Source organism: Zeus faber (assembly GCF_960531495.2).
Source record: "Zeus faber genome assembly, chromosome: 18".
NCBI lineage: Eukaryota > Metazoa > Chordata > Actinopteri > Zeiformes > Zeidae > Zeus > Zeus faber.
In genome coordinates, this window is record NC_137210.1 from 1166260 (window position 1) to 1188288 (window position 22029).

A 22029-nucleotide genomic window follows, 5' to 3' on the forward strand; every position below is an offset into this window, starting at 1 on the left:
CCCGTTGTAGTCCCTTTGAGACTTTGGAGGGCTGCCAGCTCCTCGCACATCTCAAAGTTTGCGCTAACTCCACGAATAAAAATGAGCAGCTGCGCTGTGTCTTGCACGTCCGTGCTCTGATCCAGTGCTAATGAAAAAAAGTCAAATTCTTTCGTCTTCTGCTGCAGCTGGGCATATACATTACCCCCGATTTCTTCAATGCGTCTGGTGATTGTACTCGCCGACAGACTCACAGCATTAAAGACGTCTTTCTTCTCGGGACACACCTCTTCCGCGATAGCATTCAAACATTTCTTGACAAACTCTCTATTAGTGAAAGGTTTACTGCTGATTGCTATCAGTTGAGCAACCTGAAAGCTGGCCTGAACGGATGACTGGTTCAGCTGAGCTTGGCGTACAAATGTATTCTGCTGAGCTAACAGTCCACTTTTTAGCTTTGAGAGTTTGTCTGCTCGCATTTGGCCTTGCAAGTTATCATACTTGTCTTTGTGACAGGATTCATAGTGTCGGCGCAGATTGTATTCTTTGAATATCGCTACCGCCTCTTGACAGATGAGACAAACAGCCTTTTCTTTGCATTGAACAAAAAAGAATATTTGTTTGACCACTGCAGGTTAAATACCCTGCATTCTAAATCAATTTTTCTCTTACCTAACCTTTTCGCCATTATTCCGTTCTATTTGACAGGGGCTAGTCTAGGATTCGCGTGGCAAGACTGAAAAAAAAATCATAATGCGTTTCTGTATTGTTCAGGGGGCCAGGCCAAATGTGGAGGCGGGCCATATCCGGCCCGCGGGCCTTAGTTTGGGGACCACTGATGTAGATTCAAGATTGAAGAGGTTATTTGTCACATACATATACATACGGTCATACATATATGCAATGAAAAGTCATGACACCCGGTGATATACACAATAAGCTCTATTAGCTCTAAAAATACTAAAAATACTATAATATACTAATACTATACTGCGTAATCGACACAAGATGCTCGCACAGACAGCCGCAAGGGGAGGCGCGACAATCGTGATTCTGGGTTCTATTATTATCTAATAGATTTAATTGTCTGTGTTGTATTAAATATACATTTAAATCCCCCTAAATTAAACTTAACTTAACTTACCTCCAGTACCTATCTCACAGAGTAGGAGTCCTGGCATGTCAAAAAAGCATAGAAGTCCTGCATACCTATTATAAACTCTCCTCCAATCACTCCCTTAATATACCCAGAAAGTTTAAAAAACAACTCCGTCTCAGTCCCTCTGTTCTCGCTGTGTGACTGCGGAGGCGCTTGCCTGACCGCAGCAGCTGGAACAGTCCGTTGTTGGGGTGGTGAGGATCCTTCATGATCCTGCAGGCTCTGCTACTACACCTCCTGGTGTATAACTCCTGCAAGGGGGTGAGGGTAGTTCCAGTGGTACGTTCAGCTGAATGCACCACCCTCTGCAGGGCCCGCCTGTCCTGAGCAGTACAGCTCCCAAACCAGGCAGTAATGTTGCCTGTCAGGATGCTCTCCACTGCTCCAGAGTAGAAGGACTTGAGGATCCTCACCGAGACCCGGAATTTCCTCAGCTGCCTGAGGTGGTAAAGACACTGCCGAACTTTCAGGTATCTGAACTTTCACCGTGGGAACGATATTATCCGCTAGCGTAGTTACAAAACTTACTGCAACCTCTGTAAACTCGCTGACGTCACTTGAACTTGATTGGAACATGTCCCAGTCTACATTAGTCAGAGCATCCTGAAGCGCAGCCTCCGATTGGTCCGTCCACCGCTTCACATCCCTCGTCACCACCAGTTCTCGCGCGATCAGAGGCCTGTAAACAGGAACCAGCAAGATCGTGGCGTGGTCTGATTTCCCGAAAGCAGGGAGCGAGACGGTCTTGTGTCCGTTCTTGTACGGTGTGTAACAATGGTCCAAAGTTCTATCTCCCCTGGTGGCACCCGTGATGTGTTGGTGGAAATTAGGCAGAACTATTTTTAGGTTGGCCCTGTGAAAGTCCCCAGTCACCACCACAGCCGCATCGGGATGTCTGTTCTGAAATCCGCACAACACATCGTACAGAACCGACAGAGCTGCGTCGGTGTCTGCTTGCGGTGGGATATAAAGGCTGTAATAATGACCGTGCTAAATTCCCGGGGAAGATAAAATGGACGGCATAGGATGGTCAGCTGTTCCAGGTTCGGCGAGCAGGAGTGAAGGAGGAATTTGGCGTTACACCAGCGGTTGTTTACCATTAGGCAGACGCCTCCACCTTTGGATTTCCCAGACTCTCCTGTTCTGTCGCCACGGAACCGGAGAAGGACTCGGCTGGACGTATGGCTTCATCCGGCACCAGTGGGTTCAACCATGTTTCCGTCAGACAGAGGACGCAAAAGTTCCTCGTGTCACGCTGGAATTTAATCCTCGCTCGAAGTTCATCCATCTTGTTCTCCAGGGACTGGACGTTGGCAAGAAAGATGCTTGGCAGAAGTGGACAGTAAGGTTGCGTCCTCATTCTGACCCGAATGCCGCCTCGTTTACCTCTGTGCTTCCTCCGTGGGGCCCGATCGTGGAACAGCAGCTCCATTTTTGTTGTTGTTGTTGTTGTTGTTGTTGTTGTTGTTGTTGTTGAGAGTGTTCCCGCGTAGGATTTCCGCCGGCCACTCTGCTTCCACGGATAAAAAGTCCCAAAGTTGTAAGTTTAGGGACATTTTTATATCCATGAGTGCATCGCGGTCGTATGAGATAACTGTCGATGCTTTTTTGGCGTACATTATGATAAAAAAATGGAAAAAAATACTAAAAAGTGCAAGAGTCAACCGGAGCGCCGGCGCAGGCGACCGCTAGGGGCGGCGCCACCATCGCCACTATCGGGATTGGCAGCACAATAGGTCTATAGGTTTCTTGGAAGGTATCACTTGGAAAACCTAGCAGCTTACTATTACTAGAACACCCATTTTTGTGTGTATATGTGTAGGTATGTGTGTAGGTATGTGTATGTATGTTTGCGGGACTGGTGGGGTGCGAGCTATGTGGGTAGGGATGTGGTGGGTGGCTGCCATCTTGCCCGTCATGCACCTGCCCCGACGTGCTCCTCGTCCGTCCTACAATTTTAATATGACTCATATTAGCTTAGAAGACATACACTCGCACATTAATCTTTCTCTGAACAACACTCCACCAGACCAGGGTCAGCGTGGCAGGAGGAGTGGAAGGGATTTGGGTTCGACTTGCTTGGAGGGCTTGCACCTCTACACCTGGCAATTTTAACTGCAATTGTCAACAGCAAACATTGAGCACTGCGCTTTTCAGGGTTGGCAGGGCGCTAGTGGGTTGGTTGGGGGTGTGGTTGGTCGTGGGTGGGTGGGGGGGTGACTGGGTAAGCCCCCTTCTGGCTGGGTTCGATTCCTGGCGGCTAGCGCCTGGTGCCAAGTGGTTTCAGGCATGCTGCGACCCGACGGGGCTGTGAAGAGCACCGGGTGCCTTCTGGAGCTCCTAGGAGGCCGCTTGCTGTTGTGGGTGTGGGTTGGGTTGTGGGAGGTGGCTGTCTGCCTTTGCTCCCGCTATTGACTTCTCTGCAGCGGGTGGTGGGGGGTCCACATATCTGGCGGCCCGTGGGTGTGTGGGTGGGAGGAGGCTGACATCCAGGTGTCCTGCGCTGAGCACACTACATGGATGGGCGCTCTGGGCCGCTCTTGCGGCTGGATGTGGTGGGGCGAGCCTCACCCTTGCGCGGGACGCTGGTGGTCGTGGGGACCCAGCTGGCTCGCCTGCGGGTGGTCCGGGGGGGATGTCGGTCTGTCGGTGAGGGACCTGGAGTCCGTGGACGGGTTCTGCGCCTGCGTTTTGTGCCTGCACGTGGGGGTGGGTTGTATTTGTGCACCTCAGGGGTGCAGGGTCTCCTCGCGCGCTCCGCAACTGGGTTATGCTCCTCGGGGCCGGGTGTAGGGGTTGCTCCACGGGCTTCCTGCTTCTCTTGGGCGTGGGGGGTCTTCTGTAGCTCATCACAGGCACACACACACCTCCAGCACCCGCTTTGAACATACCCCCAACACCCTCCTGGTTTCATCCCTCTCCTTTCCTCCCTCATTTACTGCCATAACTATGACAGGAAGAGGCCACGTGCCTGGACTTAATTAACTCTGTTTTGTTGATACATGTCTGACGTTTCTATGTTCATGTATTTCCGTGTAGATGTTTGGTTCTCTGTTTATTTGTCTCACCCGTGGTGATTCTTCACATTTTGGAGTAGCTGTTATAAGAATTTTATGTTCTGCTGTACTTTTCACATGAACTTTCGAACAAGGTATGTGTACTTTGCTTTTCTTATAAAGGCTAAATAGAGTTCATGTCTTAAAATAGACATGAACTAGTCACTTTCTGTGCCTTAATGTAAAGAGGAGAAAGGCAACATGACTCGACCAGCAGATAAGGGAACTTCAACAGATGATCCGTCTCAACGAAACTGCCGCATCAGCCGAACTGTCTCATCAGCAGGACCCATGCAGAGGCGTCGCGACATCTGCTGACCGACATCTCAACGCCCCGTAAGCTCCGCCACGAAAAGAAAACTGTATAAAAAACTCAGCTCTCCTCTGTGGCACACTGTTGTGTTGTTACACTGAAACGGCTCCTCCCGTAGATTAAATACTTTATTACCCTAAAGTTTTTGTCTTCGATTTCCTCTGTAACAATTAGTCCATCCACGAACAAAGTTTATAACAATTTAACTTTAACAGTAGTAATTAGTTGTTTAAAGACCGAAACATGGTAAGATCATTCTCAAAAGAGGGGGATTGGTGGCGGTTCTATGTAACAAAAGACTGTGCTGTTGTCATTCCACAGGTCACCCACAGGACAGAGTTATTGCAGCAGTTCTTGATTATTAAAGAATAAATAAAGACTAACGCTGTCGTAAATGCAATGGCATACAAATACTCTGTATAGTATGCCCAGTATGCTGACAGCACAGGTAAAAAAAAGTGTATGTATGTACATAGGCATGTGTGTATGTATGTGTGTGCATATATATATATATATATATATATATATATATATATATGTGTGTGTGTCTGTGTGTGTGTGTATGTTTGTATGTATACATATATACTGTTTGTATATATTCTTATTATCTACTTATTTGCCTATTTGCTCTTTTATAAGATACATTTAAGTTATTTATCTTTGTTTAGAGTTTATTTTCCATTTTCTTAGTTTTTGTGTTTTATTTTTTTATTCATGTTTCCGTCTGCACTGTGTTCAGATTTAGCAAAATTCAATAAAAATTTTACATCATGAAAAAAATAAACTTTGCGAATGTCATGGAGACTACATGGGACCCATGATTCTAAGTGTAACAGTGATGTATCTGATTGGTGGAGCTTGCTGTTACCATGGAAATGTTTACTGCACTGGCTGATGGGTATGATGCTCATGCCCTATCCCGATTGCAGGCTCGCAAACTCGCAAACAGGCTCGCAAACTCTGATATTTATATCCAGTTAAATTGTCATGACTCAAGTTCATAATGAGGGGATGACCCTATATCAGTATTCTCGCCCAACCTTGAATTTAATAGACCATTCAGAAAAAGTGAAACCACTATCCCGCCTTTTTTTCATGCAAGTCAGAATGAAATTTAAACCCATGCATTTTAAATTTTTATACATCCATGGCCCCAACCCCCAACACCTTTGTGTGGTGGAGTACTTTCGTCAGGTTAGTTTTAGTTTTAGTGTACGCATCTGTGCGCTCCTCCTTCCCCACGCCCCCTGCTTCGAAAGTTAAAAAAAATCTCCCCATTCAAATGAATTGGTATAAATTTTTGGTTTCAAGAAGAAACAAAAAAATCTCCCCATTCAAACAAATTGGCTCGAATGTTGTTTTAAGTAGCACGAAAAAATGCCTCCATTCAAATGAATTGGTTTAAATTTTGGTATGTGTCGCGCGAAAAAAGTCGGACAATTGTACTCTGGGACATGATTCAATAAATACATTTTTGTGACTATGAGAACGAAAAAAAGACTGAGCTGTGAGACTGTGTGTGTGTGTGTGTGTGTGTGTGTGTGTGTGTGTGTGTGTGTGTGTGTTTCTCACCTGCCCCGATCACCCTCTCAATGCGGATCCGAGAGGGATCGATCTCCTTGGTGAACTCTTGGACTGCCTGAGCAGGGTCTTCATACGTGTCTGGATCCACATAGGTCTTCATACCAGGAAAAAGCACTGATAAAGAGATGGAGACAGCCAAGCGACATATAACACATACAACATACAACATATAACAGTTTGAGATTTTTTTTTTTGTACTGGGGGTAGACAAGAGAAGATTCGTGAGGAAAGGCACAGACCAAGCAAAACACCGGGATCAACTTAGTTCAAAACCGAACCTTTAGGAGTCTATGTGTTGTTCGAATAACGGGTTGCGGGGGTCTGACACCACTAATTAAGACTTGGACCTCCTACCAAAAAGGGGTAAAAACAACAGGTTGAGGGGGCGGGGGGGGCAGGGGGCAGTCAAAACATTTATACATCCTTCTTCCTTCTAATCGTAAACATAACAATATATATATTCATGCCTGGAAGAATCTTGTAATACAACACCCCTAAAGTGGACCATACCATTATGCAAGGCAAGCTGGAGCAGCAGAGGGAACGATCTGCATACATCAGAGCAATATTTTTTCCAAAGAAGAAAAAAATTAAAACGGTGTTTTTTGTAGATTTCATTATTTTACTTCGTTTTTGTAGTAGAAAATTTACAGAATGTGCTTCGCGCAACACATTGTCTTGGTTATTGAAATAATGGTTTGAGCGTAGCTTTCTCGCTCAATGCCACTCCCAAGAGATAAGTCAGTCTGGTAGACAGTACTGTTTAATCAGACGAATTGTTAGAATATTCTTCTGAGAACACACTCCATGACTAGACACTATAAAAGGGTATGTATCTGTGTATTAAGCCAGTCTTGTCTGCTGCAGAGACAAACTGAAGTATTTTTATAATAAAGGATCTTAAATTAAAGAGCCTCTTCTCCAAGGTGATTTTTCCACCAAATATTTGGCATCATGAACAGGATCGTAAGAAGAGCAAAAAGGAGGACATTTCTGTGCCTCCAGAAACCGGTGTCGTTGGGGCGTGATCCTTTCTGCAGATCGGAAAAAAATGGCCTAGGTAAGGTTTTGCTTATTTCATTTCCATTTAGGGGAGAAATCTGCTGTTTTTTCCCCTGATGATACAGGTAAGACCAGAATCAATTTGGCTCTTCAAACAAGAACTAATGCATTGTAGAAGAGGTACTAACAAAATAAAATATAAAAAAAACCACAAAAAGACAAAGGATTTTTTTTATTTTTAAACCAAAATAGCCTGGGTGAAACGGGTAAAGATAGCTGCTCTTAAATTATTTTTATAGGTCTGTACTGATAGCAAACGGATTTAGGATATAAGAAGTTTTGCTGTGGATACCGCTGTAAGCAGAGAGCGAGGGTCTGTAGCCCGCCGGAGAGAGACCAGTGGTAACTGTATTGTTTGCGCACAACGAGAAAGCCTGGAAATAAATAGGTAATATTGATGCTCGTAATTGAACTTGGTTGGAGAAATTATCCTGCGTGGGGTTAATCTGCCCGCTACAGGAAAACCAAAATGAGAGTACTAAAGATATCTCTTCTTTAGAATACAGAGAAAGATTCAAAGCTGCTTCAAAGCAGTGTTCTGACCAGTCTAACCCTACTCCTGATGCAGAGGGCTTTATACCGATGACAGGTTGTGTGCGATTTGTCAGGTATCATTCACAGGACTATGCCAACTCAATCATCATTTGATCAAATTGATCAAATTAATCAGGAGCTCATACAATGGTTTAACAGTCAAACTCAGGTCACAGGTACAATCTGACTGAATCTTTGTATGCCATAAAACAAACACACAATGGTTTTTCAAGTTACCCTTATCTCTACACGAGTTTGAGTGAGGATGGAATGTGATCTGGTTTTTCCAATACGACAATAGGCATTGTTTAGAAAACAGTCTCTTTATATGAACTCTAAGAGACTCATTAAAACACAGAGGCAATGTGTTTTAAAAGTTACATTACATACAAAAGGCTATTGTCCTATGTAGAACATGTAAAACATCATTCACAAGATTGATCATGTGCATTTTTCTCTCACAACTTACAGGTTGTTTGTCCTGGAAACGTGGTCTGGTTGTAACACTATAGCGAGAGAGCTATGATATCCTTGGTGAATCGCAAGTGAGTCAAAAGCCAAAGGACTATAAAAGCATAAGTAAATTTATAAGCAGAGTTGAGAAACTCGAGAAATAAAACAAAGTTCTCCATCTAAAAAGCAGACTGATAATAATATAGCCAATACTGGCCTGGAAGGAAAATTATGGGAGGAGTGAGAAAAATTGGGCATCTGCCAAAAAGGACAATAAAAGGAGAGATAGGAATACACAGAAAAGATTTATGCCTCAGAAACTGGGATATTCCATAGAACAAGATATTATTAAGAAACAAACAAGTAAAGGGACCGCAATTTGCATGTGTTTGGTTTTAACAGTACTCCTGGTTTTGTTTGCTGGTATAATTTGGTGAATGATAGCAGAAAGAGTAGGGCAAAAATAATAACTATATAAATTCAGAAGAGGTTCCAGATGGGGGGGAGTAGGGCACCCTCTCTGGATCTCTCTGTTTGTTACAGATGTGTGGCAAATGTGGCCGGTGGGAGTAGATGCATCTCATCCTGCATTTTGGCATCTTAGACAAATTTGTCTGTTCTATAAAAGAGCTAATCTTCTGAGGAACAAATTAACCACTACATCAGTCTTTGAAGCCATACCAGGGAAAAATAGCGTTAAAGCTATCTGACCCTTGGGAAAGCTAAAAAATAACAAAATAAGGTGGGCTTGTTAGGGTGAGCGTCAGATCTGTTTGAACCAACTGAAGCATGAAAAAATTCAAATAATAAATAAAAGACTAAAAATTGGTGAAAAGCAATACAAATAAACTAATGGGAATAGTAGGGTTTAGAAAAAAATAAAATAAAAAAAGCTTTGAAGTTACCTTTAAGGGTTTTTTTTTGGAAAAAATATTTTTTCACTCAGAACAGAGAAAAAAAAGGAGGGGGCTTTTGATTCTGTTAGAAATTCCGAAGCGGAGATGTTGACAAAACAAACTCTGGGAATGGTTCCAATAAGCAAAAGCTTTAAATTCTTGTTTGGATTATTGCATAAGAAAGAAGAAGAAACAGTCTTTATTCATCACGCAACACACCACATGCTTTTGATGGTGGCCGGTGAAATGGATTCTCTGCTTTTGACCCATCCTGGACCCATCCTGCGTCCTTCCTCCGGGGGCACACAGCAGTGGGCAGCATGCGTGGACGCGCCCGGGGACCAGGTGATAAATGTCCATTGCTGGTCAGACAATGATGGGTGCATGTTTTTGGTGGGGGTCCTTACTGACGTGAGGTGGAGGAAACCCCATGTGAGCACAGGGAGAACATGCAAACTCCACACAGAAAGGCTCCTATTTGGGAGATAAGCACGGTGCCAACAGCGCCCCAGGCGGGAATCAAACCCAGGACCTTCTTGCTGTGAGGCAGCAGTGCAATGCACTGCGCCACCGTGCCACAAGCAGGAGAGACACAGTTCAGAGAATACAGAATAGAGAATTATTAAGTGCTAAATAAATAACAGAGGGGGAAAAAGGGTCAACCGTTGTCAGGATATTAACAAAACACCACCCCCTATTATAGAAAGAGATCCAAGAATGCTCCAAAAAATGGAATTAAAGAACAAAAAATAATGTGTGTGCGAAGATGGACATCCTGACAAAGAATCAGTCCAAATCAAGTCCAAGGAAAAAACAAAAAGAGAGATGTGATAACATTGTTCAAAAGACAGGGAGACAAACTTAGAAGCACCATGAAAAAACACATCAGGGACATGATAGATAAAAACAAACAACCCCCCCACCCCTACTTAAAAAAATTAACAGTGTTAGGAGACTACAAATTATGCTTAGAAAGACAAACAGGAAGCCTGTACCCTAGCGAAGAAGAGTTAAGGGAATAATGTGAAAGTTTAGGGGGCGAGCTGGTGGGAAATACATTTAATCCTAGGAATGGAAAAATGTATAAAACAAAGCCAAAAGTAAGGGGGTGGGCAAGAGGATACCAGACAGGTTCCAGACATGTCAAGGAACAAATTAAGGAGGGAGAATGTAATGAAAGTGACATCAAGGATCAAGAAAGTGCTGAAGAAGGGAACAGACAATATTTTAGAGAAGGATAAAGAGGAATGTAAACAAGAGGCGAAAAAACAGTTGCAAATTCAACTCAGAGAGGCGGAGATGGAATTAAACGAAACCCTCACACAGTGTGTCATCAAGAGACAGATTGAAGGCAGAGCAAAGAAAAAAATAAAATAAACAGATAAGGGAGGAGGAAGTGAGGCAGCTGACAGGATCTCTGCCACCATTAAATATGAGAGGAAGCAGAATTACAAACCCCAATTCCAATGAAGTTGGGACGTTGTGTAAAATGTAAATAAAAACAGTATATGATGATTTGCAAATCCTTTTCGAATGATGTTGGTTTTTAATGCAGTGCCGCCTGTGGGATCGAAGGTCATAGGCATTCAATGTTGGTTTTTGGCCTTGCTGCTTACATGCAAATATTTCTCCAGATTCTCTGAATCTTTTGATGATATTATGGACTGTAGATGATGAAATCTTTAAATTCCTTGCAATTGTACATTGAGAAACGTTGTTCTTGAACTGTTGGACTACTTGCTCACGCAGGTGTTCACAAAGTGGTGAACCTCGCCCCATCCTTTGCTTGTGAACAACTGAGCCTTTCGGGGATACTCCTTTTTGACCGAATCATGACACTCACCTGTTTCCAATTAACCTGTTCACCTGTGTAAAGTTCCAAACAGATGTTTTTTGTTCATATCACCAGGAGTGGATCAAACGGACAGGAACAGACCCAGACATGGATGCATTCCACTACGCTGCTCTCTATAAAAGGGTAAAAGAACGTGGTGGTAGAACTATACAACATGCCTTTTCCACAATTCACGGTTTTGTAGTACATGCAGTGACCAAACATAGAAATCTCCAACAGAAGCTGAGGATGAGGAGGCAATGCAGAAGCTCACTCAACAGCAACTTACAGCAGAAAAAAAGAAAGGGCAAAATCAGAACCCCAATCCCCAGCAAGCTCCTCAGTTCCTCCACAACTATCTAATCCACAACAGATGAGGGGAATCAGAGGACCCCCAAGAATGCGAGGGAGACCCTACAACTACCAGGGAGCAGGCCCTTCTACTCTGTGAGGTTAAGTGCTGGAGGTAAGTTAAGTTAAGTTTCATTCAGGAGGATTTAAATGTATATTTAATACAACACAGACAATTAATTGTATTATCTAATTAAAGAACCCAGAATCGAGATTGTCGCGCTGCCCCTTGCAGCCGCATGCGCGAGCACCTCATGTGGATTACGCATATTTTAGTATTTTTTGGTATTTTTTGAGCTTATAGAGCTTATTCTGTGTAATCATGTGTCATGACATGGTGTCATGACATTTCACTGCATATACAGTATTTATGACCGTATGAATATGTATGGGACGAATAATCTCTTGAACTTGAACATAATGGATATTAGAAAAGATAGAGGACACTGTGTATTGGTTGGGGAACATACATACAACAATTTGCTGAAGAAATACACAAATGGGACAGGTTTATACAAGCAATAATGGGTAAACAAAGGAAGGAGGAAGGAAGTCCACATCAAGAATAGTAGTCCACACATTATAATTTACGTGGAGGACTCCACACACAGCCAATAGCGTACTACTCAACGGCCCTCTCCCCGATGGAGACAGGTTTTGGTGACTGAAACAGGACATTAGCAGCAGCACACCTGTAGGAGAAGGCATCCACATTGAAGATGGGCTATCCCATAGAGATACTTACTCACCATAAACTTGTGTTATCAATTGCGACCTTAAGGTTATAAGTAAAAAACTAACCAACAGAATTGAAAAAGTAATTCCATTTATAATTCACCCAGACCAAACAGGCTTTGTCAAAGGCAGACACTCATCCAGCAATATGCGTCTTTTTTTCAGTGTGATCAGCATATCTCAAAGAAACAACTTAAATACTGTTATTGCCTCTTTAGGTGCCGAAAAAGCATTTGACAGAGTTAATTGGGCATATCTCTTTTCAATCCTCAACAAATTTGGCTTTGGAGAGTCATTCATTCAATGGATCAGAGTCCTCTACATTTTACCATCTGCTTCTGTCATCACCAATGGTTACACTTCACAGCGTTTCACTCTACAACGTGGCACAAGACAAGGATGTCAGCTCTCCCCTTTACTATTCGCCATCTTTATTGAACCCCTCAAGGCAGCCATCCGTCAAAACAGTAATATCGTAGGCATACGAACAGGAAACTCTGTTCATAAAATCAGTTTGTACGCAGACGATATCTTGCTGTACGTACGGAACCCAATATCATCCCTACCGGAGGGGTTCAATCCTATATCTAAATTCTCAGCTATCTCAGACTATTCAACAAATTGGACTAAAACCCCAGTCTTACCACTCATTGGGGTTGACTGTAATGCTGAAACCCAGAAACTTCCCTCAACCATCACAACGGGCAATATTAGATACCTTGGTATTGACATCTCACCATCACCAATCTGTCAGATTTGTTTACCCTTAACTTCACTCCATTGCTCAAATCCATTGAAGAAGACCTTATTCGATGGAACAACCAACCCATCTCACTAATTAGTAGGATAGCAGCAGTGAAAATGAATATACTTCCAAAAATAAACTATATATTTTCAATTACCTCAGTGCAACCAACAGTACATTGGTTTAATATTTTAGACTCAATAGTCAATACATTTTATTGGAAATACAAGAAACCGAGAATCAAATTAGCAACACTAGAGAAAAACAAAGACTGTTGAGGTCTAGCAGCCCCAAACTTCAGATACTACTATCAAGAGAAACATCTTCAATTTATAATTAAATGGTTACAACCAGAGCAATAACTGGGCCATGGATGGCAAAACATTGAACAATCATAATGCCAGGAATCATCATTATCAGATATACCATTCCTTACTGAATCAATAAGGAAACATAATTGCTTTAAAAAAACACTTATCGCAACAACTCTGTCAGCATGGTGGAAACTCCTCAAACTCAGTGGTCACACTCCATCTCCAAACAAATTCACGCCAATCTGGCACAACCCAGATTTTCTGGTTACAAACAGACCAATAATCTTAAGGTCTTGGAAAAGACAAGGAATCACTCATTTGGAAAACATTTTTGAATTTGCTTATATCCTCCCCAACCTTAACCCAAAGCTATACTATTGGTGGCCACGGTTTCCTTCAGTTCCTTTAACTACAGCAGTCTCTTAAAGTTAAAATCAAATTACATTTAGTCATTTAGCAGACGCTTTTATCCAAAGCGACTTACAACTGTTCAAACACCGACGGACGCAGCCATCAGGAGCAATTAGGGGCTAAGTGTCTTGCTCAAGGACACAACAGCATGCTAGCAGGAGGAGCCTGGGATCAAACCAGCAACCTTTAGATCACTAGACCACCAGCTCTACCTCCTGAGCTACCATCCCCTTTATAATTGATGAACAACATCCTACAACCATCTCCAATGATTGAACATCTCACTCATATTGGTCACTTAAAAAAATCCCTTTTCCGGAATATACAAACTTTTATTAAAAACAGATGACACTTTATCTTTACCTACAATGGAATGGGAAAGAGAAACCTTGCTGTTCCCATCGACTTCAACCTGTGGAATACCTTTTCTATGACCCATCTCATCTAATATAAGATTCTGTACAGAGCTCATATCACGGAACACAAAATGTTTAAAATGGGTTTTGTGGATGAAGACATTTGCTCTCACTGTTCCCTTAATACCAGAGATGACTACTTTCATGCCTTCTGGCTCTGCCCAGCTATCCTAGCGGTCTGGACCAACATCACCAAGAAGCTATCAATCCTTCTGGGTCACAGCATTCCAGTCTCCCCGTCTATATGTCTTCTCGGTAACCTCTCTTCAGTCAACCCACCACTTAAAGACCACCAACCCATTTTGATGGCCTAAACAATTGCCAAGAAAACAATATTACTCAATTCGAAGAGTGATAATCTCACCACATCCCAATGGTTACAGTTATTAATAGAATACATCTCAATGGAAAAACAATTGGCAATATCCACAAACAATGTTGATTCATTTAATGAAATATGGGCTACTTTTATCACTCACATAACTCAATCATTTATTACTTGAGTCCTCCTAAATCGAGGCAATGTCGTGGTGTTTTGGGGCACTGTGGGGGTCCTCCTGATCTGCTGGGGCACTGCGGTTGGGTGGGTGTTCGGACGGCTCTGGGGCGTCCATGTGTTGGTTTGGGGCGTGGTTGCTGGTTTGGAGCTTGGGTTGGGGGTGGGGGGTGGCCTATCATGCCGGGGCTGGTTAGGCATTCTGTCTGGTCCTGTCAACTGGGGTCAGCTGGAACCTGGCTGGATGTGGTCGGCGCAGGACTCACCATGTGGCCTCCTTTGGTGGGAGGCGGTCTCCTGTCGTCACACCAGGCTGCTGGGGTACCTGTCCTCTGGCGCTCTTGGTTCGTTGGGCGCTCATTGCTGGGGGGTCGGGCTGTGGGTGGGGTGCCGTCTGCCGCCCTCTGTTCTGTGGTCCGCATACTCAGCAGCTGGGGGCTGACCAGGGGCCTGATGGGGGTGTGGAGCTGCCCGGCATGGCACAGGTGCATGGCGGGCTGCTCTGTGCTCATGGCTGAGCGCTGTAGGTTGGGTGCCACAGTTGCGTCCGGGGGTTGGGGGTCTGCGTGGTTGCTCCACCGTCTGCTGCGCCCCTGCATCGATCTGGTTACGCTTCGCAATCTCTCCCAGTGCCCAAACTCATCCTCAGCACATGCACCACACAATTGGCCTATGGCTTTCAGGATAGGTGGGGTGCAAGCTATGTGGGTGGGGATGCGATCACCAGTATGCTTCTTGTCCCACTCATAAATCATCATATAAGCTTGGAACACATACACTCGCACACCAATCCTACTCCGAACAATACTCCACCAGACTAGGGTCTGTGGGGCAGGAGGGGTGCGAGGGATGGGCCCTGCCAGGTGCGTTCCGGGCTGCTTGCTGTTGTGGATGTGGGTTGGGGTGTGGGGGGCGGCTGTCAACCTTTTGCCCCTGCTGTGCGGCTTCTTTGTGGTGGGCACCCTGGGTCCCGGGTGTAGTGGAGGACCTGTATATCTGGTAGCATTGTATAAATGTTGTTTGATTCTATGTTTTTTGTCTCACCCGTAGAGATTCTCTCCCTCTTAGAGTAGTGATGTTGTTTACAGACCCAAACATGAGAGACCCAAACATGATAAATAGTTCTCCAAAGAGAGGGGTTGGTGGTGGTTCTCTATACCCAAAAAACTGTGCTCTTGTCATCCTATAGGTCATCCACAGGACAGAGTTATTGCAGCAGTTCTTGATGATTTAAGAATTAATAGAGTTGCATTGCAGGTTGAGAACTTGAGCTCTACTTGCAGACTAACTCTGTCCTAGATGCAATGGCATAAAAATACTCTTTGTTGTATGCCCAGCATGCTGACAGCACAGGTATTTTAGATTTACAAACTTATCCTTTGACTGAAGCAAATATGACTTTATTTGTGACGGCTTCTGCCATGGAGAAGGAGACAATCTGTCAGCGGGATATACTATTGTAGAAAGTAAAAATGACACTAAAGCAGTCCTCCAATCAGGACAGTGCCCACAGCCCTGCTCTGCGCAACTGGCAGAGCTAATTGCTCTGACCAAAGCGTACAAATTGTCAGAGGGACAAATTGTAAATATATACACAGACTCTGGTGGTGGTGTCTGTCACATTTTTGGCGCCACATGGAAAGCTCAGAGGTTCAAGAGGGCTGATGGTTCACCCATACAATACCATGAACAGATTCTTAAACTGTTACAAGCAATGATGAAACATGCAAAATTAGCCTTGTGGAAGTGTGCAGCTCACAAGTCAGACAAATCCTTTATAACTACAGGCAACAATGCAGCAGATTTAGCAGCTAATGCTGTGGCCACCAGCGATCCAAAGGCAATACTGTCCATACGCTCGGCAGACCTGGAGAATCAGGTCACGGAAAAAGACTTAATCCTCCTACAAGAAGAAGCGTCAAAAGCCGAAAAACCTCTTTTGGAACAAAGGAGCAACACAGGATGACAAGGGCATATGGAGAACACATGATGGTTGTGTTGCCCTAGACAGTCTGCTTCCCTTGTTAATACCTGATGCACATGGGGGGGGGGGGGGGGGGGGGGGGGTATTAAGAAAAATAATGGAATGGAATTTTTGGGCTGCAAAATGAAGTAGATGCAGTTATAACCAGATGCGAAACATGCCTACAAAGTAAAATCAGGAAAGGAGAAACACACCAATAGGACATATCCCAGTCACTGAAGGTCCATTTAAACATATAACAATGGATTTTGTAGACATGATTAAACCCATACAAGGGAAAAGATACAGTACATGTTGGTAGTAGCAGACAGATTTTGCCGATTGGCAGAGGCAGTACCAGCAAAATATAAAAATGCAGATACAGTGGCTAAATTTCTGTGCAAAGAAGTTAGACCATTATTCGCTATCCCATCAATAATAAGTTGAGAGAAAGACAAGGAATTTGCGCCGACAGGTTGGAGGAGTCTGGGAAATCCAAGTGCGGAGACGTCTGCCTCATAATAAACAGCTGCTAGTATAACCCCAATAACATCAAGACTCTCTCCCGCTCCTGCTCCCGAACCTGTAACAGCTGACCATCTGATGACGTCCATTCTACCTTCCCCGGGAATTCAGCACGGTCGTCATCTCAGCGGTTTATATTCCATCGCAAGCGAACACTGACACAGCACTATCAGACCTGTATGATGTGTGCGGACCTCAGAACAAATATCCCGACATGGCTGTGGTGGAGACTGGGGACTATAAAACAGGCAGGGTAAACTATAAAAAAGTTCTGCCTAATTTCCATCAACACAACCGATTGAACAGATGCACGGACGACGTGGTCTCCTAGGTACTGCACACCCCGCTCACGCACCCTTATGGCCGGAATAGGGCTTATGTGAGATTGCTGTACATCGAGTAGTTCAGCTTTCAATACCATAGTCCCCACCAGACTGGCTCTCAAATTGCAGAAGCTAGGACTGAACCCTCCACTTTGTGCCTGGATCCTGGACTTCCTCACACCCAGGCCCCGGGTGGTTACTCCAACAGTAGCGTGCAAAACTCCAACGAAGTGACGTGCGGGAAGACATCCTGTCTCACCAACAAGGGATCTTCATTAGAACACTGACAGCGAGTAAAATCAAGTATTTGTGGACTAATTACTCTTACAGGAAACCTTGTTGGAAAGTTTGTATTCAAGAAGACATTTATCACAAGAGTTCCAGTTTGTATTCAAGAAGGCATGTATCAAAAGAGTTCCAGCCTGTACTCATTATATTCTAAGAATTGTAAACACACACCCGCCATAAGTGAGGTTTATATTTGGTAATCTTTTTTGTTTATACCACAATGATTTTACTTATTTTTATCCATCATGAAAGTATTGAGTATCGAAAGTTTTTTTATGATGATCAAATATAACCATGATTAAGAATGTTTTTGCATAAAATGTAACGCATGTAAGCAAAGAAGCCCCTGAAAACTCATTTCAGGAGATACTCAATTGCTTTGCAGGAAATTCATGTTGGGGGCTTGGTAGCCCCAAAACGGGGGAATTATAAAGTGGAAAAGTTACAGAATGTGCTTAGTGTAACACATTGTTTTGGATATTGAAATAATGGTTTGAGCGTAGCTTTCTTGCTCACACTCTCATTTCTAGATGCTCTCATTTCAATGTGTCACTCAACAACTTTATTTTAGTGTCAACATTTTGTTAGTTGAGGCCATGATAGAAATGTAAATTAAATTTAATTATGCACAATTATGCAAAAATTAATTAAACGAAGCTAAAAATCGAAGTCAAGTCTTGCGCTCAATGGCTATTTTTCAGATGGGGGAGGGACCCAAACGGCAAAAGAATGCTTGCAATGGAACTGAACTTTGCAAGCAAAATTATACATTGAGAACAAGATGTTGACAAAAAAAGACTAAGCCTAACAGAGCAAACTATCCCCCTAACCAACGGTTTGCAGACCTCTACCAACTGTCTAACTGTAGGTACAAATACCTTACCTTACCTAACCCTAACATTCTGAGAACACCTCTATGTATTAACAGAATATTTAATATTTAATATTTACTATTTACTATTTGAAACATACTTTTTTATCCCTTGATTTTTTTATGCAGGCAAACTCTCCATTGGTGTAAGGGGTTTGGTGGGGCGGTACAAGGGAAAAGAAAGGGAGAGAGGAACAGAGAGGGGTGGGTAGGGAGGGAGGGAGGGAATGAAGGAGAAAGAGAACGAGAGCGAGGGAGAGAGAGGAAGGGCCGAAAAGAGGACAGTTTTCAGAACGTTTTGCACAGTGGGTTTGTTTTAGTTGGCTATTTATCATTTTGCTGAGACCTCTGGACAAAGTCCCATACCCACCATGCAAAGAAAGAGGGAGAGGTATAGAGAGAAAAGGCAACCATGTGATTACGCATTGCATTCTGGGTAGCGGTCGCCATATTTTAGGATACACCTATTTGTTTACATTCTTCAGCAAGTGAGCTGTGGCTCTGTGCCATGTGCTTGGATTTCTGGAAATACATAATATAATAATGTCTAAACACAGTATTTTTTTCCTTTTTGTTGTGGTTATGATGAAATGCTGTTTTTGAAGAGTGACCAGTTATCCATAACCCAAAGTCTTTTGTTTAGTTTACTCTTTTGTCTTTTGTTGTGTGTTGTTTTATGATGTATGCTGTTCTGTCTGGTCGCAAAACACTTTTCCATGTCAATGTACAATAAACTACAATAAAACATCTTATCTTAACCTGTGATGGGTTAGTAATTTATTTTATGGGTTTATTATTTTGTTTTTTTCTTTTTTTCCGACCAGGTTTTTCTGATGCCCACATACAACGCCAAAAATATTGTGTTTTATTTTGCTGCATTTGCTTTGATACGTAGACTCATTATTAATGAGTGTTAACTGGAAACTCTTGTCTTAACCAAGTAACATAGTAACTGCAAAATTTGATTTTTTTTTTGTAAAAAAATAAAGAAAAGAAAGTGAGTAAAAGAAGACATGAGAAAAAATGCAAGAGAAACAGAAAAGTGAATTTGAGATCAGATTGGAATAAAAAATAGATGAAATGACAAGATGAGAAGGAAGAAATTACAAAATGTGAGACAAAGAGGATGAAAACTTTGAAGGGGAGGATAGAAAGAAAGATTGAGAGAGTGAGACGGAGCCATACCGTGTCCGTTCTGATAGGTCGTCCTCCGTTTCTCCTCAGAGCTCATCTTGGCCTTGATGTACCACTCGCACCTGCAGAGCACAGAGAGAAATGTATTCAGTTTCTGATTTCCTCCACCATGGCTCATATATCTATCTATGTATCTATCTATGAATATAGGTACAGTATGTAAGTATCTATCTATCTATCTATCTATCTATCTATCTATCTATCTATCTATCTATCTATCTATCTCACTAGCTATCTCACAATCACTATCTCCTGCCGTTTTCTTGGTCACGTAGACTCTTCACTTGCCATGTTTAATGAACTAACACCTTAAGAGTGAATGAGACAGTGGAGACAGCAAGTGAATGAGATGAGGTAGGGCTATGTGGGCACTGCAGCGGGGTGTTTGCTGTTATCGGTATATCGATAGTGCGGAAAATAAGTATTGAAACCGTTTCAAATATTCCAAATCGATATGTATAGAAAAATATATATTTTTGACAACACTGGCCTGCAGACATTTTTTGTTAATCGGCCTTGTGAAAGCAGGCATCAGCAGACACCGATTATCTCACAATGCACAAATATCGGCCCAATTAATCGTGAGACTGATCAATCGGTCGACCACTACTACCTACCTTCCTATATAAAACAACAGCTATTATGTTGGCCAGGCATTGACACCAACTAAACTTTCATTTTTTTTTTACCAAATTTAGCCAGGTTATGTCTTTTCAAAGTTTTATTTTTCTGCCAATAAATGTCTACTGGGGAGAGCAAGAGCACAATACAGCCCTCGTGCAAAAGTTACTTTTGGCCTAGGTGAGGCACAAAGAGAAAAGGTGATATAAAAAGGTTCTTCAGGGTCATGTTGACACTTTTTGTTCAAACATTGCTAAATAATTTCACACCAAATTAATGGTATGCAAGGTTTTTTTTGTCATCTTTGACTCCCATTTTTTGCTGTCATTACGCGTTAGGGACACACACACACACGCACACACAAACAAATGTCAGTACACATCACATAAATTAAAGAAAAACTCAAAAGTTCACAAAAACACCAACATACATTTCTCACTCCTATTGGAGGACTAATTTTTTTTTTTTTTTTCTTAATTTTTGAACATATTCAAGCTCTTGTTAAAACAATAATTGGGGAGACTAAAGACTAAAGTGTGATTATCAAATCTGGCATACATATCCACTCAATGTGCAATAAAAACATTTCTTCACACTTGTTCTGCCTCTTTCTGACGACAGCCTTTGGGTGACATGTACTGTATATGGCATAGTGAGAGAGTCAGATATCCATATAAGAAAGTCACTATGTTCACTTTGACTCACACCTGTTGGTGACAATCTGTTTCCCACAGTGTAGCTATATGTTAAGTTCAATTAACTGCAACCCCACATTTAACTTGAAGATAAATTGTGTGGAAACATGTGAAATAGGCCATAGGCGTCCTTTAAAACTCAAAAGCTCAAAAGCAGTCCTGCATGTGGAGCTGCTTTCCTAAGGTTGGCTAATTATACCATTAACAGCAACCCCCAACATTGTGGGAAGCCATCACCCCCCATCAAGCTGGTCAACTTGCACGGGGAGGATCTTCCATCTCGTCCATCTACTCCCTATGATAGAAGGAAGAGATATGAGGCATTGAAATGAGGTGTTGGCTCCAGTGTTGGAGAAGACTTAGCCAAGGAGCCAGGGGTCTCTCTCCCACATCTGAGTCAGAAAACACACATAATGCCTGTGTGTGTCAGTGTGTGTTTTCAACCCTAGCTTGAGTGTATAGCAGGCACATGACAGCATATCATTTGGTGCTGAGAGGATGACAGACAGTTGACAGCTGATACAGTTGAGTGGCTGCCAGAGAAGTGTGGAAAAACTATTGAGAACGGGTGATGGGGCCCTCCAAAAAGACAGTAAGGAACCTTTATCAACTCATGGCAATGCAAGGGGATGGTGAGCAGCAGAGCGCCCCTGGGGGGGAACACGCTCTAGAATTCCTTGAAGATTTCAGTCTAAGTAATTGAACAAAGAGTTTTCGAAGTAACACTTTTGAAGAGTCACGTCGATAGCCCATAAATACCCATAAAAAGGAGATCTTGTACATTGTGTGTGTGAATGAATTGGGATAGCATACAGGATTTTAGGTAAAGTCGAAGTTACGATGAGGGACATAATGTGAGGCCAACAGCCCTTGCAAAGGGCTGCACAACAACAGATCAGATGTGTAAGGTACTGCAACTGTACTAATCACAAGATGCAAGTAAGATCAAATTGCATTGACTTCAAACGTGAGCATGGTGAAACGCAACCACACGGAAGGCAATTAGCCTCCTTTACTGAGTCTGTATCACAAGTGAAGCAGAATCTCCAAGTTGATTCACATTAGGTTGAGGCCAAAGTAATCGAGTAAATTCATTTAGTCACATCACAGAGGGCCAGACACATTCACTGTCATACACAAAGACAGTCAGCAGACAAAATGTTGACATCTGAAGGATACTGGATCTAAGGGTGAACTGGGCTGTAGAAGAG

General features: G+C 42.9%; 1 protein-coding gene across 1 annotated transcript in view; it reads right to left on the reverse strand.

Moving 5' to 3' along the window:
• The window catches only part of epha6 (eph receptor A6), a gene marked incomplete at both ends in the record, with an annotated part of 290917 nt that overhangs the window by 26593 nt on the left and 242295 nt on the right, over window positions 1-22029 (reverse strand). The window contains 2 exons of the mRNA XM_080019501.1: window positions 6080-6205; window positions 19494-19564. Of these exons, the coding sequence (XP_079875627.1) occupies window positions 6080-6205; window positions 19494-19564 (197 nt within the window). The remainder of the gene's footprint in view (window positions 1-6079; window positions 6206-19493; window positions 19565-22029) is intronic.